Here is a 22,365-nt window from a genome sequence, read left to right on the forward strand (position 1 = left end):
ACGACCCTCGTCTCGATTCCCCCCTCTATGTTAAAACATTTAGTCAAAACTTGACTAAATGTAAAAAGAAGAGAAAAAAGCGCGCTTTCCTGCTAAGCGCAAACATAACTGCGCTGTACTGGCTTGTCAACTTCAATGCATGTTCCACGTGAAAAGTGTCAGTAATTTCCTTGCCTTGGGGGATTGACGAAGCTACATTGCCTTGGTGAAAAAATGCAGTGCGTTCAGTTTCATTCTGTGAGTTTGACAGATTGACTAAATCGTATATAGTAATTTCGCCATGCGCGACTTGTTTCTTCGTTCATTTTGATCCAACTTCCTCGTTCTTGAGAACAATATTTATTATCAATTCAAGTATTCTTTGGTGGTCATGGGTAAAGAGAGACTGAGAGAGAAAGAAAGAGAGAGAGAGAGAGAGAGAGAGAGAGAGAGAGAGAGAGAGAGAGAGAGAGAGAGAGAGAGAGAGAGAGAGAGAGAGAGGGGTCGTGTGTCTGTCTCAGTCTGTCTAAGTTACTAAGGCTAAGAGTTGGATTCCCTGTAGATGGAGTTCCTGGAGGGGGATTCCACAGGATTTAGTTCCTGTAGCGTGTCGCTGATATCGCTGAAAGTCACGTGATGCTTGGTGACATCGGTAGAATTTGATGTTTTTCAATCTTTTTTGATATTTCTTAGAAATTAGAGTATGGTTTGCAAGTTTTATTGAAAAACTCCACCCTGTGGGAACTCCATCTACAGGGAATCCCACTCTTTTGGTCGACACAGACCCCATCAGCGTTACTAAGGGAGACAACTAAACCTGACTATATTTGGTAAGTGAATGGAGTCACCTCCCATCTAAGCAATAATCAAGATGGCGACGAAGGCAACCAGCACTGCAGTGCAGACGACAGAGAACGACGAGGACCTTGAGAGTATAATCACAAAGTCGTTTTTAAATCTCGAGAAGATTGATGTAGATATTTACAGGTAATGTTGTTTCTCTCATATTCTTGTCTCCCGTCTATTTCTTCAAATCAGCGCTGCAGATAGAATTGACAATTGTCAGTTCAGTGAGTGCTGAAATGGAATCGCAAATAATGTAGCCACTATAGTCTATAGCCATAGAAAACTGCAACTGCTCAGGTATCAAAGGTCGATTGAAACATTGAGGAAGACTGTCGGAGGATTCAAAATTGCATCGTCATTGTAGCGTAAGTGATATTGTAAGATCAGTAGGAATGTGGTGCAAATGCACTCAGTCACCGCAGTCAATGGTTCTAAAGCACCTCCCCTTTCGTACAAGTGTACCCGAAAGACAACCGGAGAAAGCGTGACGGAGTGACAGCTTAATTATCAGACTAGCCAAGCAATTTTGCCGAATCAGTCAATTCCTGTTTTAATTTAACTTGGTTTTTGTTTTAAAGTTTGCTTCAAGTGTTTGTTTGTTTGAGAAGGTAACAGACACACACGTACACAGCTCTCACACACACACACAGACAGACATGCAGACAGACTCTCTCTCACACACACACACACACACACACACACACACACGCAGACAGACAGATATATAAACACATACACACACACACACACACACACACACACACTTCATCACAGCGACTGTGTAAACCGTACAAAGTCATTGTAAAGCTGAACAGTGTATTTGATGTGACCAGGAGTCAACACCTGTGGCAGCCTCGTGGCGGCCGTGCAGTGTTCGGCGGTCAAGTGGTGGGTCAAGCTCTGGCGGCCGCAGCTTACTCTGTCCCTGCTGACCACCACACTCACAGCTTACACTGCTACTTCCTCAGACCTGGTACGTCACACATTCATTTTGGTGTCAAAGTCACATACCAACAATCAACGATTGCTTGCTGTTGTGATTTGAATTTTTTTTTTTTATTAATTAAATTAATTCATAAAAAAAATTGGGGGGTTAAAAAGCACTGGTGCCTTTTTAAGAACAGTGCTTTTTACAAAATGAATTTTTTTAACTCATTGTCTCCCAGGTATGAATATATCCGTACCCACTCATATGGCTCTATCTGACCAGGTATGGATATATCCTATATCCGCTCAGACCGTTAGCTTTAGTCGCTTCCTGTAACGTCCATATCTAACGCCTGCATTCCAGCGTGTTGACACACAGTTACTACACAGTTACTACAATTCTGAGTGACCTGCTGCAGCACAGCTGGTCTCGGCTTAAAACAAAATTGGTCAACATAGATGGGGTAGAAAGTGTTAAAAAAAAACACACACAAAAAACACCAGTGCACAGATAGCTTCCAGTTCCAGGCTTTTCATTTTTAATATGTGACTAAGTGGAGGATGGTCTTATCCAATTTAAAAACCTTGACCAGATCTGAGAGGGTGGGGCGGACTGTTTTCACAAGGCGGAATGGACCTTTTACATGACCACTAAATGCTTGTCTGAAGCAACTGCTGCTAATGCTTCAAAGAGGATCACTGAACTTGAAGATTCAAGCAAAACCAATATCCATTTCTCTCTTTCTGACTGTGTCACTCTGTATGTCTGAATGTTTGTTTGCTTGGTTTTTTTTCTGTCTTTCTGTCTACTTGTCTATTTCTCTCTGTCTGTCTCTCTCTCTCTGTCTCTCTCTCTCTGTCTGTCTCTCTGTCTCTCTCTCTCTCTCTCACACACACACACTTACTCTCTCTCTCACACACACAAACACACACACACACACACACACACACACACACACACACACACACACACACACACACACACACATTCGGTCTCTCAAATAGACTTAGTCGCCCGAAGCTGTCCCGTCTACATTTTCCTTTTAATGATCCTGTAATATAAATGAGGGCAGTTAAACGATGCAAATCCTAAGTGCCTCACAATAATGACATTGTAATGTAACATGACTCCCTGATTCTCTCTGCACTTTCCTTTCAATGATCATGCCATTTGTCTACAGGTAACTACAAGCTGCCGATCCTGTTCACAGTGGATCGTACGCGTGATGGCAATGTGTACAGCAGTCGCAGCATCAAGGCCATGCAGGAAGGGAGAGCAATCTTCACCATGCAGGCCTCCTTCAAGACAGGGGAGACAGACCCCTTCCAACACCAGTTCACCATGCCTGCAGTTCCCTCCCCTGAGGAGTGCACTGACATCACACAGCTACTGACCAAAGCAGTCGGGTCAGTGGTGATAATGTTTTGTCTTTCCCCGTCTTTCAAACTTACACAAGCACCCCATCACAAATAGCCATCAGGCTGTCTTTCATTATATTCTTCCTCTGTTGTTGCCTTTTTCGTCCTGCGAATGCCGTTCTTGTTTTCCATTTTCTGTCATTTATGTCCAATGTCAGTAAACTGTTTCTAGACTTTAACTTTTGGAAGGGTGTCCTTAAGTGTGCATTTTGTAGTGATTCGCAGTTGTCTGTTGTGAAAAGTTATGTCTGTGGCTGTGGTGATGCCTCCCGGGAGAGGGATAGTTTGGACTTGCACACGCTCATCAAGGGACATTATTCAGAGTAATCAAAGATGAATCAGACCACCGTCTTATTTACAAAAGCCGATAAGGTAGCTTTTTTTGGGTGTACTTTTAAGCTTTAGTGCCTACTGGGTTAAATGGTTTTATACTTGTCAATTTCAGTCCTCATATCAGTTGATATTTGAATAAATAATAATAATTTGAAAAAAACCACCAGAAAAGTTTTGTTTTATTTGTTTTCTATTTTTTTATTTTATCAAATACTTTCAATCTGAGCATAATTGACAGTACAGTGGATACAAGCAAGTCCACAATGACAAACTATGTGCTCACCACTTTTCACTTGCTGAGTAGGTCAGAGAAGAAGGCCATCGAGTACCAGAAGGGGATGAGTCACCGGCTGTCCAAGGAGCAGATGTCCATCCTGCGGCGTCCAGTGGGCGAGTACTACAGCCCCTCCCCCCTCCCCCCACGTCGCTGTGTGTGGATCAAGGCCGCTGGACACCTAGGTCAGTGCCGATCAGTTCAGTTCATGAAATTAACCAACGTCAAAGCATGCACACACACACGCAGACAAGATAGACAGACACAGACACAAGATAGACAGACACAGATAGGTAGACACATGAGCGCGCGCGCACACACACACACACACCACATCCACACACACACGCACACACGTTTTGTTCAGCTCCGCAACAGGGTTGTGCCGGCTCTACGTCAGTCTACCTGTTGCTGGGTATACAGTCATCATGCTTTACAATATATACCTTTAAGGATGCAGTGTTACACCAGGTTATACTATACCTGATTACACTATACCTAGTGATACCATACCTGGTTATAACTTATACTATACCTGATACTATACCTGGTTATACTTCACCTGGTTATACTTCACTTGGTTTTACATACTATGGTACTACATGGATACCTGGTTACTGTCACAGGTGATGACTACAAAATGCACCAGTGCTGTGCGGCCTTCATGTCCGACTACCTGCTACTCGGCACGGCTATCATGCCCTACACAGGGGGACACATTCAGGCCGGGAGGAACTTCTTCATGACGTCAGTGGACCATGCCGTGTGGTTCCACTCTGAGTTCCGTGCTGACGATTGGCTGCTGTACGAGATGGAGAGTCCCGTTTGTGGTCAGTTTTTTTGCTGTTCCTTATCTGCCCTCAGGGAGGTGTGGAGGGTGGAGTATGGGGCGACATTAATTTCATGCACTCAAAGGGGCAACCACTTCTTTATCCTGGGACAACTGTGCAATGGAAGGCCTCTGATGAGAGGACGCCTTTCTTTGAAGGCCACCTTTTATGTCCCATTTTTGGTCCCATTTTCTATTATCTCTACCAAAATATGCATGACAGGCCACCTGCAATGTAGGGACACTTTTGGCTGGTCACAAGGGTGTCCTTTCATCACAGGTACCACTGTGTATGTTTGTAGCCACCAGCATTGAGGCTTGTTGTTGGACTCTTTACAGCATTGTGGCTTGTTGTTAGACTCTTTACAGCATTGAGGCTTGTTGTTAGACTCTTTACAGCATTGTGGCTTGTTGTTAGACTCTTTACAGCATTGAGGCTTGTTGTTAGACTCTTTACAGCATTGTGGCTTGTTGTTGGACTCTTTACAGCATTGTGGCTTGTTGTTAGACTCTTTACAGCATTGAGGCTTGTTGTTGGACTCTTTACAGCATTGAGGCTTGTTGTTAGACTCTTTACAGCATTGAGGCTTGTTTTTAGACTCTTTACAGCATTGTGGCTTGTTGTTGGACTCTTTACAGCATTGTGGCTTGTTGTTAGACTCTTAACAGCATTGAGGCTTGTTGTTGGACTCTTAACAGCATTGAGGCTTGTTGTTGGACTCTTTACATAATTGAGGCTTGTTGTTAGACTCTTTACAGCATTGAAGCTTGTTGTTAGACTCTTTACAGCATTGAGGCTTGTTGTTAGACTCTTTACAGCATTGTGGCTTGTTGTTGGACTCTTAACAGCATTGAGGCTTGTTGTTGGACTCTTTACATCATTGTGGCTTGTTGTTAGACTCTTTACAGCATTGAGGCTTGTTGTTAGACTCTTTACAGCATCGAGGCTTGTTGTTGGACTCTTTACAGCATTGAGGCTTGTTGTTAGACTCTTTACAGCATTGTGGCTTGTTGTTTTAGACTCTTTACAGCATTGAGGCTTGTTGTTAGACTCTTTACAGCATTGTGGCTTGTTGTTGGACTCTTTACAGCATTGTGGCTTGTTGTTAGACTCTTTACAGCATTGAGGCTTGTTGTTGGACTCTTAACAGCATTGAGGCTTGTTGTTAGACTCTTTACAGCATTGAGGCTTGTTGTTAGACTCTTTACAGCATTGTGGCTTGTTGTTGGACTCTTTACAGCATTGTGGCTTGTTGTTGGACTCTTAACAGCATTGAGGCTTGTTGTTGGACTCTTTACATCATTGAGGCTTGTTGTTAGACTCTTTACAGCATTGTGGCTTGTTGTTGGACTCTTTACAGCATTGTGGCTTGTTGTTAGACTCTTTACAGCATTGAGGCTTGTTGTTAGACTCTTTACAGCATATTGTGGCTTGTTGTTGGACTCTTTACAGCATTGTGGCTTGTTGTTGGACTCTTATAACAGCATTGAGGCTTGTTGTTGGACTCTTTACATCATTGAGGCTTGTTGTTAGACTCTTTACAGCATTGAGGCTTTTCACAGTTTTAACCCGACATCTATAGTGAATGGAAATCTTACAAAGCCTGACAGAGCTTGTACTGTTGGTCTCTGTTACTACAACATGGGAGTGTGCCCACGAGAAGCAAACACAGTACTAGACATACATGATCCTGACAGTAATGACATCTTTTCCATTATTTGAAACTTATGATAGTGTATGATAAATCAGTGCTGTGCCCCCCATACCCCCCCCCCCCCCCCACCCCCACCCCAACATTTGTTATCAATGTGATTGCAGTATTGCAGTGTCTTAGATATAATTTGCTGATTGTCCACCAGGAGAGGGGCGAGCGTTCAACACCGGACGTATGTGGACACGAGATGGCCGCCTTGCAATCTCAGTGGCCCAGGAGGGCGTCATTCGAACACGCAAATCAGAGCCGGAGGGGTCTGACCCACCCAAGTCCAAGTTATGATCCTGTGTGATAGGCTGTCGACATTGCTGGGGATATTTTCATGTATTTTTATACAGTGTGTCATTCCACATAACATCTTGCATGAACTGAATTACGGTCAGTGTTACAATTGTCACACACACACACACACACACATACGCACACATTCTCTCTATCTCACACCTACGTACATGGGCGCATGCAAATGCACACACATACAATCACAAAGTATTCGTCGGTAATCAATAGAAAGTATCTCTGATTTCTGGCGAAATTCTCTTTCTCTATCTCACACCTACATAGGTACATGTACACACATACACACACACAATCACAAATTCGTTGGTAATCCATAGAAAGTCTCACTGTTTATTGGCGTAAAAAAAGAAGAAAAAAAAGACAATTGAACAGTTAGTCTGGAAGATGAGTATTTCCCAATGATAACACTTACTTACTTACTGCCTTTCACGCCTGGTGGCGTGTAGGGCAGCGAAATGATAACACAGGTGCTCAAAAAACGATTCTGCGAAAACAGCATCTAAAGTTTTCCCAATGATGTCAATGTTAATAAATGTGAAAATCATCACTTTATTGCAAAGAACAGGATAACAGTGACAAAATAAACATCACATAATGATTCTATTGTTCAAAGTACACAAACATGCTGAGAAAGAAAAACACATTTTTGGACCAAAAGTTTGTGCTGCTCTACCTGGATCAGTCGGTCTGAGAGTTTATTTTAACATGTCCGACAAATGCAGGGCTTCTAATTAACAGCCAAGTATAATGCATCACTAGCTACAGTCCCGTGGAGACTGAAGGTGTCCCATTGCTGAATAGTATTATTCCCACATTCTTTTGTTCTTAGTTCCCAGAATTCCCAGTAAATCTTCTTTATTTATAAGATCCCGGCGAATCCAACATGTTATTCAACTTATTGTAAACAGAAACATAAGCAATCCTCTTTAAATAACTAATCCTGTAAGTTGAAGACGACTTTGGTATATTTTTGGCATAAAACAGTGATTGGATGTTATGAACTACATGTACAACTGACTGCGAGTCACAGTTTGTGTATCTAATTGTCTTTTTCTGGTTGCCGCTGTTCAGTCAGCTTTCCATTTAAAGAGCAGATGATACTGTATAACGTTAACTGTGCTAACATTAAATCGATGTAGGTTTAACCTTTGCCGGATGCCGCTTTTGACTACACACTCCCGACGATGCGGGTTTGTCTGAACCCATACATTTGAAAGAGGGTTTTTACCGTTTATTCCTCTAACGACGATGCGGGTTTGTCTGAACCCATACATTTGAAAGAGGGTTTTTACCGTTTATTTCTCTAACGACGGGGTGGGTTCAGGGAAACCCACAGCGCTACTTCAGTGGTTGCATCGAGTTTCTCCCTTCACCGACCTCTTGCAGGGGAAGGAGAGGGGGAGGGAGAGGGGGAGGGAGAGACTGAGAGAGACTGAGAGACTAAGAAAGAGAGAGAGAGAGAGAGAGAGAGAGACTAAGAAAGAGAGAGAGAGAGAGAGACTAAGAAAGAGAGAGAGAGAGACTAAGAAAGAGAGAGAGAGACTAAGAAAGAGAGAGAGAGAGATTAAGAGAGAGAGAGAGTCTAAGAAAGAGAGTGAGAGACTAAGAAAGAGAGAGAGAGAGACTAAGAAAGAGAGAGAGGGAGACTAAGAAAGAGAGAGAGAGAGAGACTAAGAAACTTCAAAGAGAGAGAGACTAAGAAAGAGAGAGAGAGACTAAGAAAGAGAGAGAGACTAAGAAAGAGAGAGAGAGACTAAGAAAGAGAGAGAGACTACGAAAGAGAGAGAGAGAGAGAGAGACTAAGAAAGAGAAAGAGAGAGAGAGAGAGACTAAGAAAGAGAGAGAGACTAAGAAAGATAGAGAGAGAGAGACAAATAAAGAGAGAGAGAGAGACAAATAAAGAGAGAGAGAGAGAGACTAAGAAAGAGAGAGAGAGAGACTAAGAAAGAGAGAGAGAGAGACTAAGAAAGAGAGAGAGGGAGACTAAGAAAGAGAGAGAGACTAAGAAAGAGAGAGAGAGAGACAAAGAAAGAGAGAGAGAGACTAAGAAAGAGAGAGAGAGAGACTAAGAAAGAGAGAGAGAGAGACTAAGAAAGAGAGAGAGAGAGAGACTAAGAAAGAGAGAGAGAGACAAAGAAAGAGAGAGAGAGACTAAGAAAGAGAGAGAGAGACTAAGAAAGAGAGAGAGAGACTAAGAGAGAGAGAGAGAGACTAAGAAAGAGAGAGAGAGAGAGACTAAGAAAGAGAGAGAGAGACTAAAAAAGAGAGAGAGACTAAGAAAGAGAGAGAGAGAGACTAAGAGAGAGAAAGAGAGACTAAGAAAGAGAGAGAGACTAAGAGAGAGAGAGAGAGAGAGAGAGAGAGAGAGAGACTAAGAAAGAGAGAGAGAGACTAAGAGAGAGAGAGAGAGAGAGACTAAGAAAGAGAGAGAGAGAGACTAAGAAAGAGAGAGAGAGATTAAGAAAGAGAGAGAGAGAGACTAAGAAAGAGAGAGAGAGACTAAGAAAGAGAGAGAGAGACTAAGAAAGAGAGAGAGAGAGACTATGAAAGAGAGAGAGAGAGAGACTATGAAAGAGAGAGAGAGAGAGAGACTAAGAAAGAGAGAGAGAGAGAGACTAAGAAAGAGAGAGAGAGACTAAGAAAGAGAGAGAGAGAGAGACTAAGAAAGAGCTAGAGAGAGAGAGAGAGAGACTAAAAAAGAGAGAGAGAGACTAAGAAAGAGAGAGAGAGACTAAGAAAGAGAGAGAGAGAGACTAAGAAAGAGAGAGAGAGAGACTAAGAAAGAGAGAGAGAGACTAAGAAAGAGAGAGAGAAAGAGAGACTAAGAAAGAGAGAGAGACTAAGAGAGAGAGAGAGAGACTAAGAAAGAGAGAGAGACTAAGAGAGAGAGAGAGAGACTAAGAAAGAGAGAGAGAGAGACTAAGAAAGAGAGAGAGAGAGACTAAGAAAGAGAGAGAGAGACTAAGAAAGAGAGAGAGCGAGAGACTAAGAAAGAGAGAGAGATAGACTAAGAGAGAGAGAGACAAAGAAAGAGAGAGAGAGAGACTAAGAAAGAGAGAGAGAGAGACTAAGAAAGAGAGACAGAGAGAGAGACTAAGAGAGAGAGACAGAGAGAGAGACTAAGAGATAGAGACAGAGAGAGACAGAGAGAGAGACAGACAGAGAGAGAGACAGACAGAGAGAGAGAGACAGAGACAGACAGTCAGATAGACAGACAGTCAGATAGACGGATAGACGGATAGACAGACAGACAGACAGACAGAGCAACTGACAACAGACATACAGACAGAGAGATACGGACAGACAAACAGAGAGACAGACAGTCTCTAGGAGACAAACAGGCAGACAGACACTGTTCCGCCGCTTTGGTAATTATGGGTGTAGCAGAACCCGCGCCGTCGGCAGAGGGATAGTTACAATAACTACTACTCTTTAAAAGTATGGGTATGTGTGAACCCGCGCCATCGGTAGTGTTTATGTAAATTATCATAATCAATTAATTCTGATGTTTTGTCATGTACACACTAAAAATTTGCAGACAGAGAGCAAATTAGGTGTGTGAGAGATACTTAAAATTTCAAAACGATACCTTTAATATTTCCAGAGTTACAATGATTTTAGTGTGTCTCTGGGTACAGGTGAACCCAGGAAGCACGGCAAAGGTTAAGTAAGCCTTTTATGGTTGCATTTGTTTCAGCAAAAAGTATACGTGAGTGTTACAGGCACACGCATGTCTTTGAAAGACGAGGTTAGTAATTTGCTTTTACCAAGTTGTTTGTGTAAATTCCAGGTATTTTCAGGCTTGTTTGTTTCTAGTTGTAGAAATGGATGTTATTGTTGTAAAATTGCCATACTTTGTTTTAATGAAAAGTTAAACAGTTCATGTCTGTCTGTGTACTGCATGGACAGTCGTAACCTTACTTCTTGTCCTGTGTGTGAGTGTTTTTGTAGTCTGTACAGGGAATGCACAATGGCACCACTTCTGTACAGGCATTGTACAATGCAAGTCATTTATCTGTGTTGTCTGTGATATACATATCTGTCATGGAAATGGCCATCTGAATTCATGTACATAGGTTTTGGTAACAACTAGATGTGATACTGCAGTTAGAAAAAGCTTTAAGCCGCGGAAGAGGATAGACGAAATGAAGGAATAAAATGCCGGCATGCACTCTGGTTGGGGTGTAAAGGTTGTGAAGCGATGCCAGCTCAGAGGTCATGTAGTTACAAGGGACACTTGTAGATATGTCATGTTCTTCAGGCGAACACAGTTAGTATCGGTATGGTACTTCTTTTACCCGGGAACAGAAATTGTAAGTAATAATTTTAATGGTTTTGTGGATGTTATATTGGATGGTAGGTATGTTTGAATGACTGCATAATGTTATCAATTGTAGGAATGATTGCATTGTAAGAAGGTGTATGAAAGAGGTTATGTTGCGCAGAATACATTTTCAGAGGAATTGTGTTGTATTCAGACTTAAGACAGAGAGAGAGAGAGAGAGAGAGAGAGAGAGAGAGAGAGAGAGAGAGAGAGAGAGAGAGAGAGAGAGAGAGAGAGAGAGAGACACACACACACACACACACAAAAGAGAGAGAGAGACACACAAAAGAGAAAAAGAGAGAGAGAGCCTGTCTGGGGATCAGTTACAGCACAGACTAGCTGGGTCGCTGTCTTTCATCATCAGTGTGAATTTTATCCTCTTTTTTCTTTTATTCCCAAAAAACTATCAGCCCCTCTCAAAAAAAGTGGAAATTGTGTTTGAGAACAAAACAAAACATATCTTCATAGTGCGGCATGTGTACTGGCAGATGGAAACAATCACACACATAATTATGCACATGTACCGGTAGATGGAAACATTCACACACAGAATAGTGCACATGTACCGGTAGATGGAAACATTCACACACAGAATAGTGCACATGTACCCGGTAGATGGAAACATTCACACAAACTGAAGAATAGTGCACGTGTACCGGCAGACCTAATCTCGCATTCTTACATTAAAGCTGTGGTCTATTTGAGGTTGAAAAATAGGGATAAAATCATGTACAGAATTCTGTTCGTACAGCAAACGCTACCCGAACAGCAGAAAAAATAAACGACTTGGCAGGGATTCGAACTCAAGGCCTCGGGGCCTCAAAATGTCCTGGCCGATGTCTTAACCGCTAGGCCACTTCACTAGTGTTTTCAAAGATAAAAAAATTGATAATTATATATCATTCTACGCTTGAATTACCATTCATGCGTTGCAAAAACGTAAAAATTGCTATCAAAATTTGCCTTTATTTGCAAACATGTTTCACGGAATCGCAGTACATGTTTACACCGTCATGCTACACGACATTCGCGCCATGCAAATAGCTGCGATATCTCTACAACATGCAAGAAAAATGACAAGAACAGTAATTGAAGCTCTCCAAAGCTCTGTGCAGTTGAAAACAGACAACTAAGAAATAGTTATACATGTATTCACTCCTGAACAATGGGCGGATAGAGATATAAATCATGCTGCTTCAAGAATGAATTCATATCAATGTTTTTCCTTCTTTTTCTCGATTGGCGCAATAGCCTAGTGGTTAGGACATGAGACTCGAGGTCGAGAGTTCAAATCAGTCTTCGCCGGGGCGTTTATTTTTTCCCCTTGATCTCTCTTGAAGATAAAATATGATCAGTCTTGAGAGAGCAAACCGGATGTTATACCTGCAAAATTCAAGCGTTGACTGAAGCTCTCAAGGTCATACACGCCGAATAGGTGGGGTTTCGGGTAGTGTTTGCTGTACAGAATTCTGTACATGATTGTGGCCTATTTTTGAGTCACTTGAGAAAAAGTGACTCTATGTAATCGGTCAGTGTTAGTCTGTCCGGCCGGCCGGCCGGCCGGCCGGCCGGCCGTCCGGCCGGCCGTCCGTAGACACCACCTTAACGTTGGACTTTTCTCGGAAACTATCAAAGCGATCGGGCTCATATTTTGTTTAGTCGTGACCTCCAATGACCTCTACACTTTAACGATGGTTTCGTTGACCTTTGACCTTTTTCAAGGTCACAGGTCAGCGTCAAAGGAAAAATTAGACATTTTATATCTTTGACAAAGTTCATCGGATGTGATTGAAACTTTGTAGGATTATTCTTTACATCAAAGTATTTACATCTGTAGCCTTTTACGAACGTTATCAGAAAAACAAGGGAGATAACTAGCCTTTTCTGTTCGGCAACACACAAATTAACGTTGGGCTTTTCTCGGAAACTATAAAAGTGACCGGGCTCAAATTTTATGTGAACGTGACTCATTGTGTTGTGAATAGCAATTTCTTCCTGTCCATCTGATGCCTCATATAATATTCAGAACTGCGAAAGTGACTCGATCGAGCGTTTGCTCTTCTTGTTCAACCTCGTAGCCCCGGAAAGTCATAAATAGACCACAGCTTTAAGTCGACGTACCTATGAATGTTTTGTCTTTAATTTTGTGTTCCGTAACGCCGACCTTTGCACTTCCTTTCAAAACAAGCAGTCTCATTGTAAAGTGCTTTGCTTAAAGTAAAACCGGCCCACCTGACAGGTCCAATTTCTTCTGACAGGTGTAGCAACATGTCCAACACTTCTGAACTTAAAATCAAAGTCAGCTGTACTGATTGGAGTGAGATACAGACGGGCGTGAGAGAAAGAGAGCCAGTCGGCTAGAAAGGACAACTCACGGAACGAGGCTGCGGGGGCAAGGACCCGCTCAGTCACTGTGCCAGTCAATTGCACGTGAAACCCGCCTAAGTCCCCTGTAGGTCACAGACACAGGCACCCCACACCTCATACACAGTGACTGCGGACTTCGTTCTGCTCTCTCTCTCTCTCTCTCTCTCTCTCTCTCTCTCTCTCTCTCTCTCTCTCTCTCTCTCTCTCTCTCTCTCTCTCTCTCTATTGCGTTACACCCAGTTTTGAACTATACCTTATGATTTACAATGTTTCTGTAATGCGCTTCTTGTGCATTAACTTATATGTTCTACCATTATTTATGATTTATGTATTTTTTTATTTTTTTTAAATTTTTTTTGTTAGTAAAAGTAGGTTAGTCCCTCTTTAAGGTGAGGGCCAGATGCGAAAAAGCAAATCTATCCTTATTCTTGTTACCTTCGAAAAATAAAGAATGTTCATGGTCATTGTCTCTCTCTCTCTCTAGTTACGTCTGTAACTAGGTCACAGGCGCAACGCACCTACACTGCTCTCTCTCTCTCTCTCTCTCTCTCTCTCTCTCTCTCTCTCGTCTCTCTCTCTCTCTCTCTCTCTCTCTCTCTCTCTCTACTAGTTACGTTTGTAGGTCACAGGTAACACACCGCACTGTGACATTCTTCTATCTGTTCTACATTACAACTCCCTTCTTTTCTTTTATTGTATAACCCGCTTTATTCTTGTTTTGTCTCGAAAGGCTCTAGTGATCTACACATGTGCCACTCAGTAGTGCACGTGCTGCGTCAAACACGCGGCTCACCGCCCAATGTCAGAAAACAGGACACATGCACTACACTGTTGCCTACCTGCTGTTCCTTCAGTCTTCACAGCATAACTGTGTCACTGGGTGTATTCATGTAAATTTCGCTACTCCTCTTTCCCCATCATGTCATACTGGCAAACCTCGAGCCTAGTTCCTGAAGAGAAACCCCACTGACTGAGCGAAACTCAGTTTGTCTGCACAGTATACGGGTGCCTGTCTGTGTGAATATACTCGTGTGTATGATGAGTATATTATGTGTGTGTATGAGTATACCTGTGAATGTGAGAGTATACCTGTGTGTGAGTTTACCTGTGTGTATGTGTGTGTGTATACCTGCCGTGTGTTTCCAGGTAAAGCTCGCTACCCCTGTTCCGCTCCCGCCGGCTTCCCAGCCGGTGTCACGATTTCATCTTTCGCCTGTGTACATATTTCCCCCTCGATGATATATATATACTCAAGACTGAAATGTTGTTTCCTGATAAAATTAAGAAGTGAAATTATTTATGGACGAAAATGTCAGTTTCTTGCATGTGAAGAAAATTGGTGGTGAAATGTAATAGATTTCACCCCCAAAATCGATTTATTCGAAAACGTGTACCGAGTGGTTACGTCCCTTGAGTAAGAAGGGAAACATTTTAGGATGAATCAAATAATTTCTAAATTAAAATTAAAAAAATTGGTTGGACAAATTTGGCCCCATGAATGACGGTAAGGTACACAAGGTCGCTCATCAGTACTATCGAAGAGTGTTTTTTTGTTCAGTGTAGAGTTTATACTAGATCAACGAGGCCGAAAATCGAAATATCACCACGGCGAAAGATGAAAACGTCACACCGGTCTGCGCGGCGCTGATCCGTATAGCACGTGCGTGACTACAGCGGGGATTTGCACGCCTACCCGCCACACGCCATGAATTACTCAGGGGGACAATTGGAAGCCTAAACACCCGTGCACACACCACTACACATGCCGGCGGACAGGTAGGTCATTGAACACAGCGTGTTGCACGAGCACTGTGTTGTCAGAGCGACACGCGCTCACATCTTGCCTTCCCCTCGCCTCTCCTCGCGCCTTCCGCCCTTATATGGCAAGCGCGTGCGTCAATCTCCGGCGCGAGCTGGCGAAGGGGCACAGGTGAGGAACAGCGCAGGGGTATAGACTGCGGGGTAGGTATGCTCGCTATTCTGAGAGTGAAGAAAGGGTAAGAAGGAGAAGAAGAAGAAAGCGAGAGTGTATAGGTAAGAGAGGTATGGTGTTAGGCACATCCACGTGTGCTTCTCTCAGCAAGGCTCACTCTATACAAGATTTGGGGGGCTCCGTCACGGTGATTCCGCCCCTGTTAGCATTTTGCGCACTTCACAAACAAAAGCAGAATGACATGCGGACGATATTGATGATGAAATCACCTTTGTTCCTGCAGATGACGTCATCTTGCAAACATTTTGACGACTAGTAAATTGCCTGGGTCATCAACAGGTAAAAGCTGCGATTGCATCTGAACAAAATCATATAATCAAATCATCGGCTTGGGGAAAGGGGTTGTATCAACATCTTTTTAAGCCGATCATGACTAGCAGAAACTGCAGATGTAGGCCTACGCAAACCGCGTTGGGGGTGGGGAGGGGGTGCGTTTTGAAGTACCACCAAAGAAAGCTGTCTTCAGACAAAATGGCCGCCAACCCCCCCCCCCCCCTCCTCCTCATCCTCCCGCCCTAGCTCCTCCTCAGCGCGACAACTCAGTTCCTAGTCCAGTTAGAGTCTCAGTAGGTGACGCTGGATATGTCCCTGGTTACACAACTGACCATCGGCGAGGACACAGAGTCTTCCGGCGTGGCCATTCATGACTTAGAACAATGGCACTTTTTATCAGGGGCTCAGATGATAATGGTGTATTGATTGTTATCACAAGGAGCAGGAACGTACGTACACAGAAGATTTAAAGTACATCATTTGAATTGCTTGGACATGCCATTTATGCCAACGATACGACTGCTGCGAAAACGTCCTTCAACGTTGCTTGGTCAAGTCAACAAGTGGTCTCATCATTTCCGTTCTCAAATATCGTTTCTTCAGTTCCTGAAATGCATTTACTTTAATTTTTTTTTTAAAGAAGGTTATTCCCATTTCTTTAAATTTCGTATCTGAATTACGTTTCCGTGACGCCAAATGGTTTCAAGGTATCGAGAGATGGGCATGGACTGATAACTGAGCTTAAAACTGATACGACTAGTGTTTTAAGATTGTTTAAAGATATAAACTTCAGATACGAGGCCGCATTTGATCTTTTTTTTATTTTTATTTTTTTACGAATGTCTAGTTTTTGAAGGCGAAGGCGGACACAGAAGGTGAGCACTGACGACACGAATCAGAGCCTTTTAGCAACTGTCATTCAGTTCTCAAGTAACCACTCCGTGCAGTTACTTGTTGGCGACCCTTGCCGATGAAGGGTCTCTTCTCTATGGCAATCCGAATGGTGCAAAAGTCCCTTTTAGCTCTTGATGTCTAAATAACACATTATTTAGCTAAATAACGCGTTATTTAGCTAAACAATGCTTTATTTAGCTATATCATGCATTATTTAGCTAAATAATGCATTGTTTAAATTAAACAATGCATTATTTACAGATACAGAAAAAAGAGAGCCCAGAGCACTAAATAATGCATTGTTTAGCATAAATAAGAGATTGTGTTTGTAAATAACTCATTATTTATAAATAATTACGCGTTTTCTCTAAACAATATATTATATGTAAATAAAGTGTTATTTAAATAAATAAAATATTATTTAGATAAATAAAATATTATTTATCTAAATAAAATATTATTTAGATAAATAAAATATTATATGTAAATAAAATATTATTTATCTAAATAAAATATTATTTATCTAAATAAAATATTATTTAGATAAATAATTTATTATTTAGATAAATAATTTATTATTTAGATAAATAATTTATTATTTAGATAAATAATTTATTTACTGTTTTTGCCTTGAAATAGTATTATTACACTAAATAATGCTTTATATAGCTATATAATAGGTTTCCGCTATATAATTCATGATTTGGTAAATAATACATTATATACCGTAAATAAAATATTATATACCGTAAACAATTCATTGTTTAGCGCATCGCGAAGCCGTTTTTTCTCTTGTTGTTTTTTTCCACGTGTTTCCGTGGATCCACGAGAGCTCTGTTGATTCTCAAACTGACCAGGCCAATCAGACAACTAGCATCTGTACACTAATTAAAGTCCCATTGTTGAGTGTGACGAAAACTCGTGGTGACGATTTTAAAACATGTTGGGTCACGCATGGTCCAATCTTACATGGTCCAATCTTACATGGTCCAACCTTACATGGTCCAACCTTACATGGTCCAATCTTACATGGTCCCATCTTACATGGTCCAACCATACATGGTTCAACCTTACATGGTCCAATCTTACATGGTCCAATCTTGCATGGTCCAATCTTACATGGTCCAACCTTGCATGGTCCAACCTTGCATGGTCCAATCTTACATGGTCCAATATTACATGGTCCAACCTTACATGGTCCAACCTTACATGGTCCAACCTTACATGGTCCAACCTTACATGGTCCAATCTTACATGGTCCAATCTTGCATGGTCCAATCTTACATGGTCCAACCTTACATGGTCCAACCTTACATGGTCCAATCTTACATGGTCCAACCTTACATGGTCCAACCTTACATGGTCCAATCTTACATGGTCCAACCTTACATGGTCCAACCTTACATGGTCCAACCTTACATGGTCCAATCTTACATGGTCCAACCTTACATGGTCCAACCTTACATGGTCCAATCTTGCATGGTCCAATCTTGCATGGTCCAACTTTACATGGTCCAATCTTACATGGTCCAACCTTACATGGTCCAACCTTACATGGTCCAATCTTACATGGTCCAATCTTACATGGTCCAACCTTACATGGTTCAACCTTACATGGTCCAATCTTACATGGTCCAATCTTACATGGTCCAACCTTGCATGGTCCAACCTTGCATGGTCCAATCTTACATGGTCCAACCTTACATGGTCCAACCTTACATGGTCCAACCTTACATGGTCCAACCTTACATGGTCCAATCTTGCATGGTCCAATCTTACATGGTCCAACCTTACATGGTCCAACCTTACATGGTCCAATCTTACATGGTCCAATCTTGCATGGTCCAATCTTGCATGGTCCAACCTTGCATGGTCCAACCTTGCATGGTCCAATCTTACATGGTCCAACCTTACATGGTCCAACCTTACATGGTCCAACCTTACATGGTCCAACCTTACATGGTCCAATCTTACATGGTCCAACCTTACATGGTCCAACCTTGCATGGTCCAATCTTACATGATCCAATCTTACATGGTCCAACCTTACATGGTCCAACCTTACATGGTCCAACCTTACATGGTCCAATCTTACATGGTCCAACCTTACATGGTCCAATCTTACATGGTCCAATCTTGCATGGTCCAATCTTGCATGGTCCAATCTTACATGGTCCAACCTTGCATGGTCCAACCTTACATGGTCCAACCTTACATGGTCCAATCTTACATGGTCCAACCTTGCATGGTCCAACCTTACATGGTCCAACCTTACATGGTCCAACCTTACATGGTCCAATCTTACATGGTCCAACCTTACATGGTCCAACCTTACATGGTCCAATCTTACATGGTCCAATCTTACATGGTCCAACCTTACATGGTTCAACCTTACATGGTCCAATCTTACATGGTCCAATCTTGCATGGTCCAATCTTACATGGTCCAACCTTGCATGGTCCAACCCTGCATGGTCCAATCTTACATGGTCCAACCTTACATGGTCCAACCTTGCATGGTCCAATCTTACATGGTCCAACCTTACATGGTCCAATCGTGCATGGTCCAACCTTACATGGTCCAATCTTACATGGTCCAACCTTACATGGTCCATATATATTATTGGACCATGTAAGATTGGACCATGTAAGATTGGACCATGTAAGATTGGACCATGTAAGGTTGAACCATGTAAGGTTGGACCATGTAAGATTGGACCATGTAAGATTGGACCATGTAAGGTTGGACCATGTAAGGTTGGACCATGTAAGATTGGACCATGTAAGGTTGGACCATGTAAGGTTGGACCATGCAAGGTTGGACCATGTAAGGTTGGACCATGCAAGATTGGACCATGTAAGATTGGACCATGTAAGGTTGGACCATGTAAGGTTGGACCATGTAAGATTGGACCATGTAAGGTTGGACCATGTAAGGTTGGACCATGTAAGGTTGGACCATGTAAGATTGAACCATGTAAGATTGGACCATGCAAGGTTGGACCATGTAAGGTTGGACCATGTAAGATTGGACCATGTAAGGTTGGACCATGTAAGGTTGAACCATGTAAGGTTGGACCATGTAAGATTGGACCATGTAAGATTGGACCATGCAAGGTTGGACCATGCAAGGTTGGACCATGTAAGATTGGACCATGCAAGATTGGACCATGTAAGATTGGACCATGTAAGGTTGGACCATGTAAGGTTGGACCATGTAAGATTGGACCATGTAAGGTTGGACCATATAAGGTTGGACCATGTAAGCCATGTAAGATTGGACCATGTAAGGTTGGACCATGTAAGGTTGGACCATGTAAGATTGGACCATGTAAGGTTGGACCATGTAAGGTTGGACCATGTAAGGTTGGACCATGTAAGATTGGACCATGTAAGATTGGACCATGCAAGATTGGACCATGTAAGATTGGACCATGTAAGGTTGAACCATGTAAGGTTGGACCATGTAAGATTGGACCATGTAAGATTGGACCATGTAAGGTTGGACCATGTAAGGTTGGACCATGTAAGATTGGACAATGTAAGGTTGGACCATGTAAGGTTGGACCATGTAAGGTTGGACCATGTAAGATTGGACCATGTAAGATTGGACCATGCGTGACCCAACATGTTTTAAAATCGTCACCACGAGTTTTCGTCACACTCAACAATGGGACTTTAATTAGTGTACAGATGCTAGTTGTCTGATTGGTCAGTTTGAGAATCAACAGAGCTCTCGTGGATCCACGGAAACACGTGGAAAAAAACAACAAGAGAAAAAACGGCTTCGCGATGCGCTAAACAATGAATTGTTTACGGTATATAATATTTTATTTACGGTATATAATGTATTATTTACCAAATCATGAATTATATAGCGGAAACCTATTATATAGCTATATAAAGCATTATTTAGTGTAATAATACTATTTCAAGGCAAAAACAGTAAATAATAAATTATTTATCTAAATAATAAATTATTTATCTAAATAATATTTTATTTAGATAAATAATATTTTATTTAGATAAATAATATTTTATTTACATATAATATTTTATTTATCTAAATAATATTTTATTTAGATAAATAATATTTTATTTATCTAAATATATTTTATTTATTTAAATAACACTTTATTTACATATAATATATTGTTTAGAGAAAACGCGTAATTATTTATAAATAATGAGTTATTTACAAACACAATCTCTTATTTATGCTAAACAATGCATTATTTAGTGCTCTGGGCTCTCTTTTTTCTGTATCTGTAAATAATGCATTGTTTAATTTAAACAATGCATTATTTAGCTAAATATTGCATGATATAGCTAAATAAAGCATTGTTTAGCTAAATAACGCGTTATTTAGCTAAATAATGTGTTATTTAGACATCAAGAGCTAAAAGGGACTTTTGCACCATTCGGATTGCCATTCTCTGGCTTTCTGTACTGCGGAATCACGGCTTGCCTGCTGTTTAGCATCAGTATAGTGTGTGAGTGTGTGTGTGTGTGCTGAGATTGGTGGGTGCGTGCGTGTGTGTGGTGGGTGGGTGCGTGTGTGTGGTGAGTGGGTGCGTGCGTCCTGCTGGTATTTTATTATTGTCACACCATACTGGTTAGCTCAGAAGCCCTAAGTTGTACATTATGCACACAATCAATATATGAAAACTGTCACGTCTTAGTGGGGGAAAGGCTCCTAATATGGACCACCTCCTGTTCTGACTAACTAACGGCGCTAGAGCGCTCAAAACAATTTCATTCGCTGTATTCACCCTCTCTGGATAACTTGCACATGTCAAAACAGTTGCAGATACACAAACCTCAAAACCGTTAGGCTTTTTCTCTTTTTTACATTTACAGTTTTGACTAAATGTTTTAACATAAAGGGGGAATTGAGACGAGGGTCGTGGTGTATGTGTGTCTGTGTGTGTGTGTGTGTGCGTGTGTGTGTGTAGAGCGATTCAGACTAAACTACTGGACCGATCTTTATGAAATTTGACATGAGAGTTCCTGGGTATGATATCCCCGGACGTTTTTTTTTATTTTTTCGATAAATGTCTTCGATGACGTCATATCCGGCTTTTTGTAAAAGTTGAGGCGGCACTGTCACACCCTCATTTTTCAATCAAATTGATTGAAATTTTGGCCAAGCAATCTTCGACAAAGGCCGGACTTCGGTATTGCATTTCAGCTTGGTGGCTTAAAAATTAATTCATGACTTTGGTCATTAAAAATCTGAAAATTGTAATTAAAGTTAATTTTTTATAAAACGATCCAAATTTACGTTCATCTTATTCTTCATCATTTTCTGATTCCAAAAACATATAAATATGTTATATTCGGATTAAAAACAAGGTCTGAAAATTAAAAATATAAAAATTATTATCAAAATCAAAAAAGTCTTCGATGATAAATTATCAAGCCTCTTGATGCTCAACTAACACCTGGTGAAGTGGGGTGCTGACTGCTAGTCCAATAAAGAAAGAAGCAAAACCAGAAGTACATTCGAACTAAATAAATGAATCACTCATTTAATCAATAACACAATCAATCAATCAATCAATCAATCAATCTATAAGTAGAGGTTACATGCCGAGTCTCTTAAAAATAATGTAGTATTCTCTGTGTACAACACGCCTTTGATAAAAGCATCAGGCACAACAAAATATTGTCAATGACACCTGACCCACACAATATAAGTGACACCAACACATTGTCAGTTACACCAACACACTGTCAGTGACAAAAACACACTGTCAGCGACAAAAACACACTATCAGTGACAACAACACACTATCAGTGACACTAACACTTTGTCATTGACACCAAAACACTGTCGGTGACAACCACACACGGTCAGTCACACACACACACACACACACACACACACACAC

General features: G+C 41.4%; 1 protein-coding gene across 1 annotated transcript; it reads left to right on the forward strand.

Annotated features, from left to right (window-relative positions):
- The first annotated feature begins 422 nt into the window (after positions 1-422).
- Positions 423-8,069, forward strand: LOC138972346 (acyl-coenzyme A thioesterase 8-like). Its single transcript, XM_070345024.1, has 6 exons — positions 423-966; positions 1,659-1,798; positions 2,934-3,159; positions 3,809-3,963; positions 4,405-4,608; positions 6,468-8,069. Exons 1-6 carry the CDS (start codon positions 851-853, stop codon positions 6,602-6,604), a joined length of 978 nt encoding a protein of 325 aa, XP_070201125.1. The 5' UTR covers positions 423-850; the 3' UTR covers positions 6,605-8,069.
- Positions 8,070-22,365: the final 14,296 nt, after the last annotated feature.

Source organism: Littorina saxatilis, linkage group LG1, assembly GCF_037325665.1.
Source record: "Littorina saxatilis isolate snail1 linkage group LG1, US_GU_Lsax_2.0, whole genome shotgun sequence".
Lineage (NCBI taxonomy): Eukaryota > Metazoa > Mollusca > Gastropoda > Littorinimorpha > Littorinidae > Littorina > Littorina saxatilis.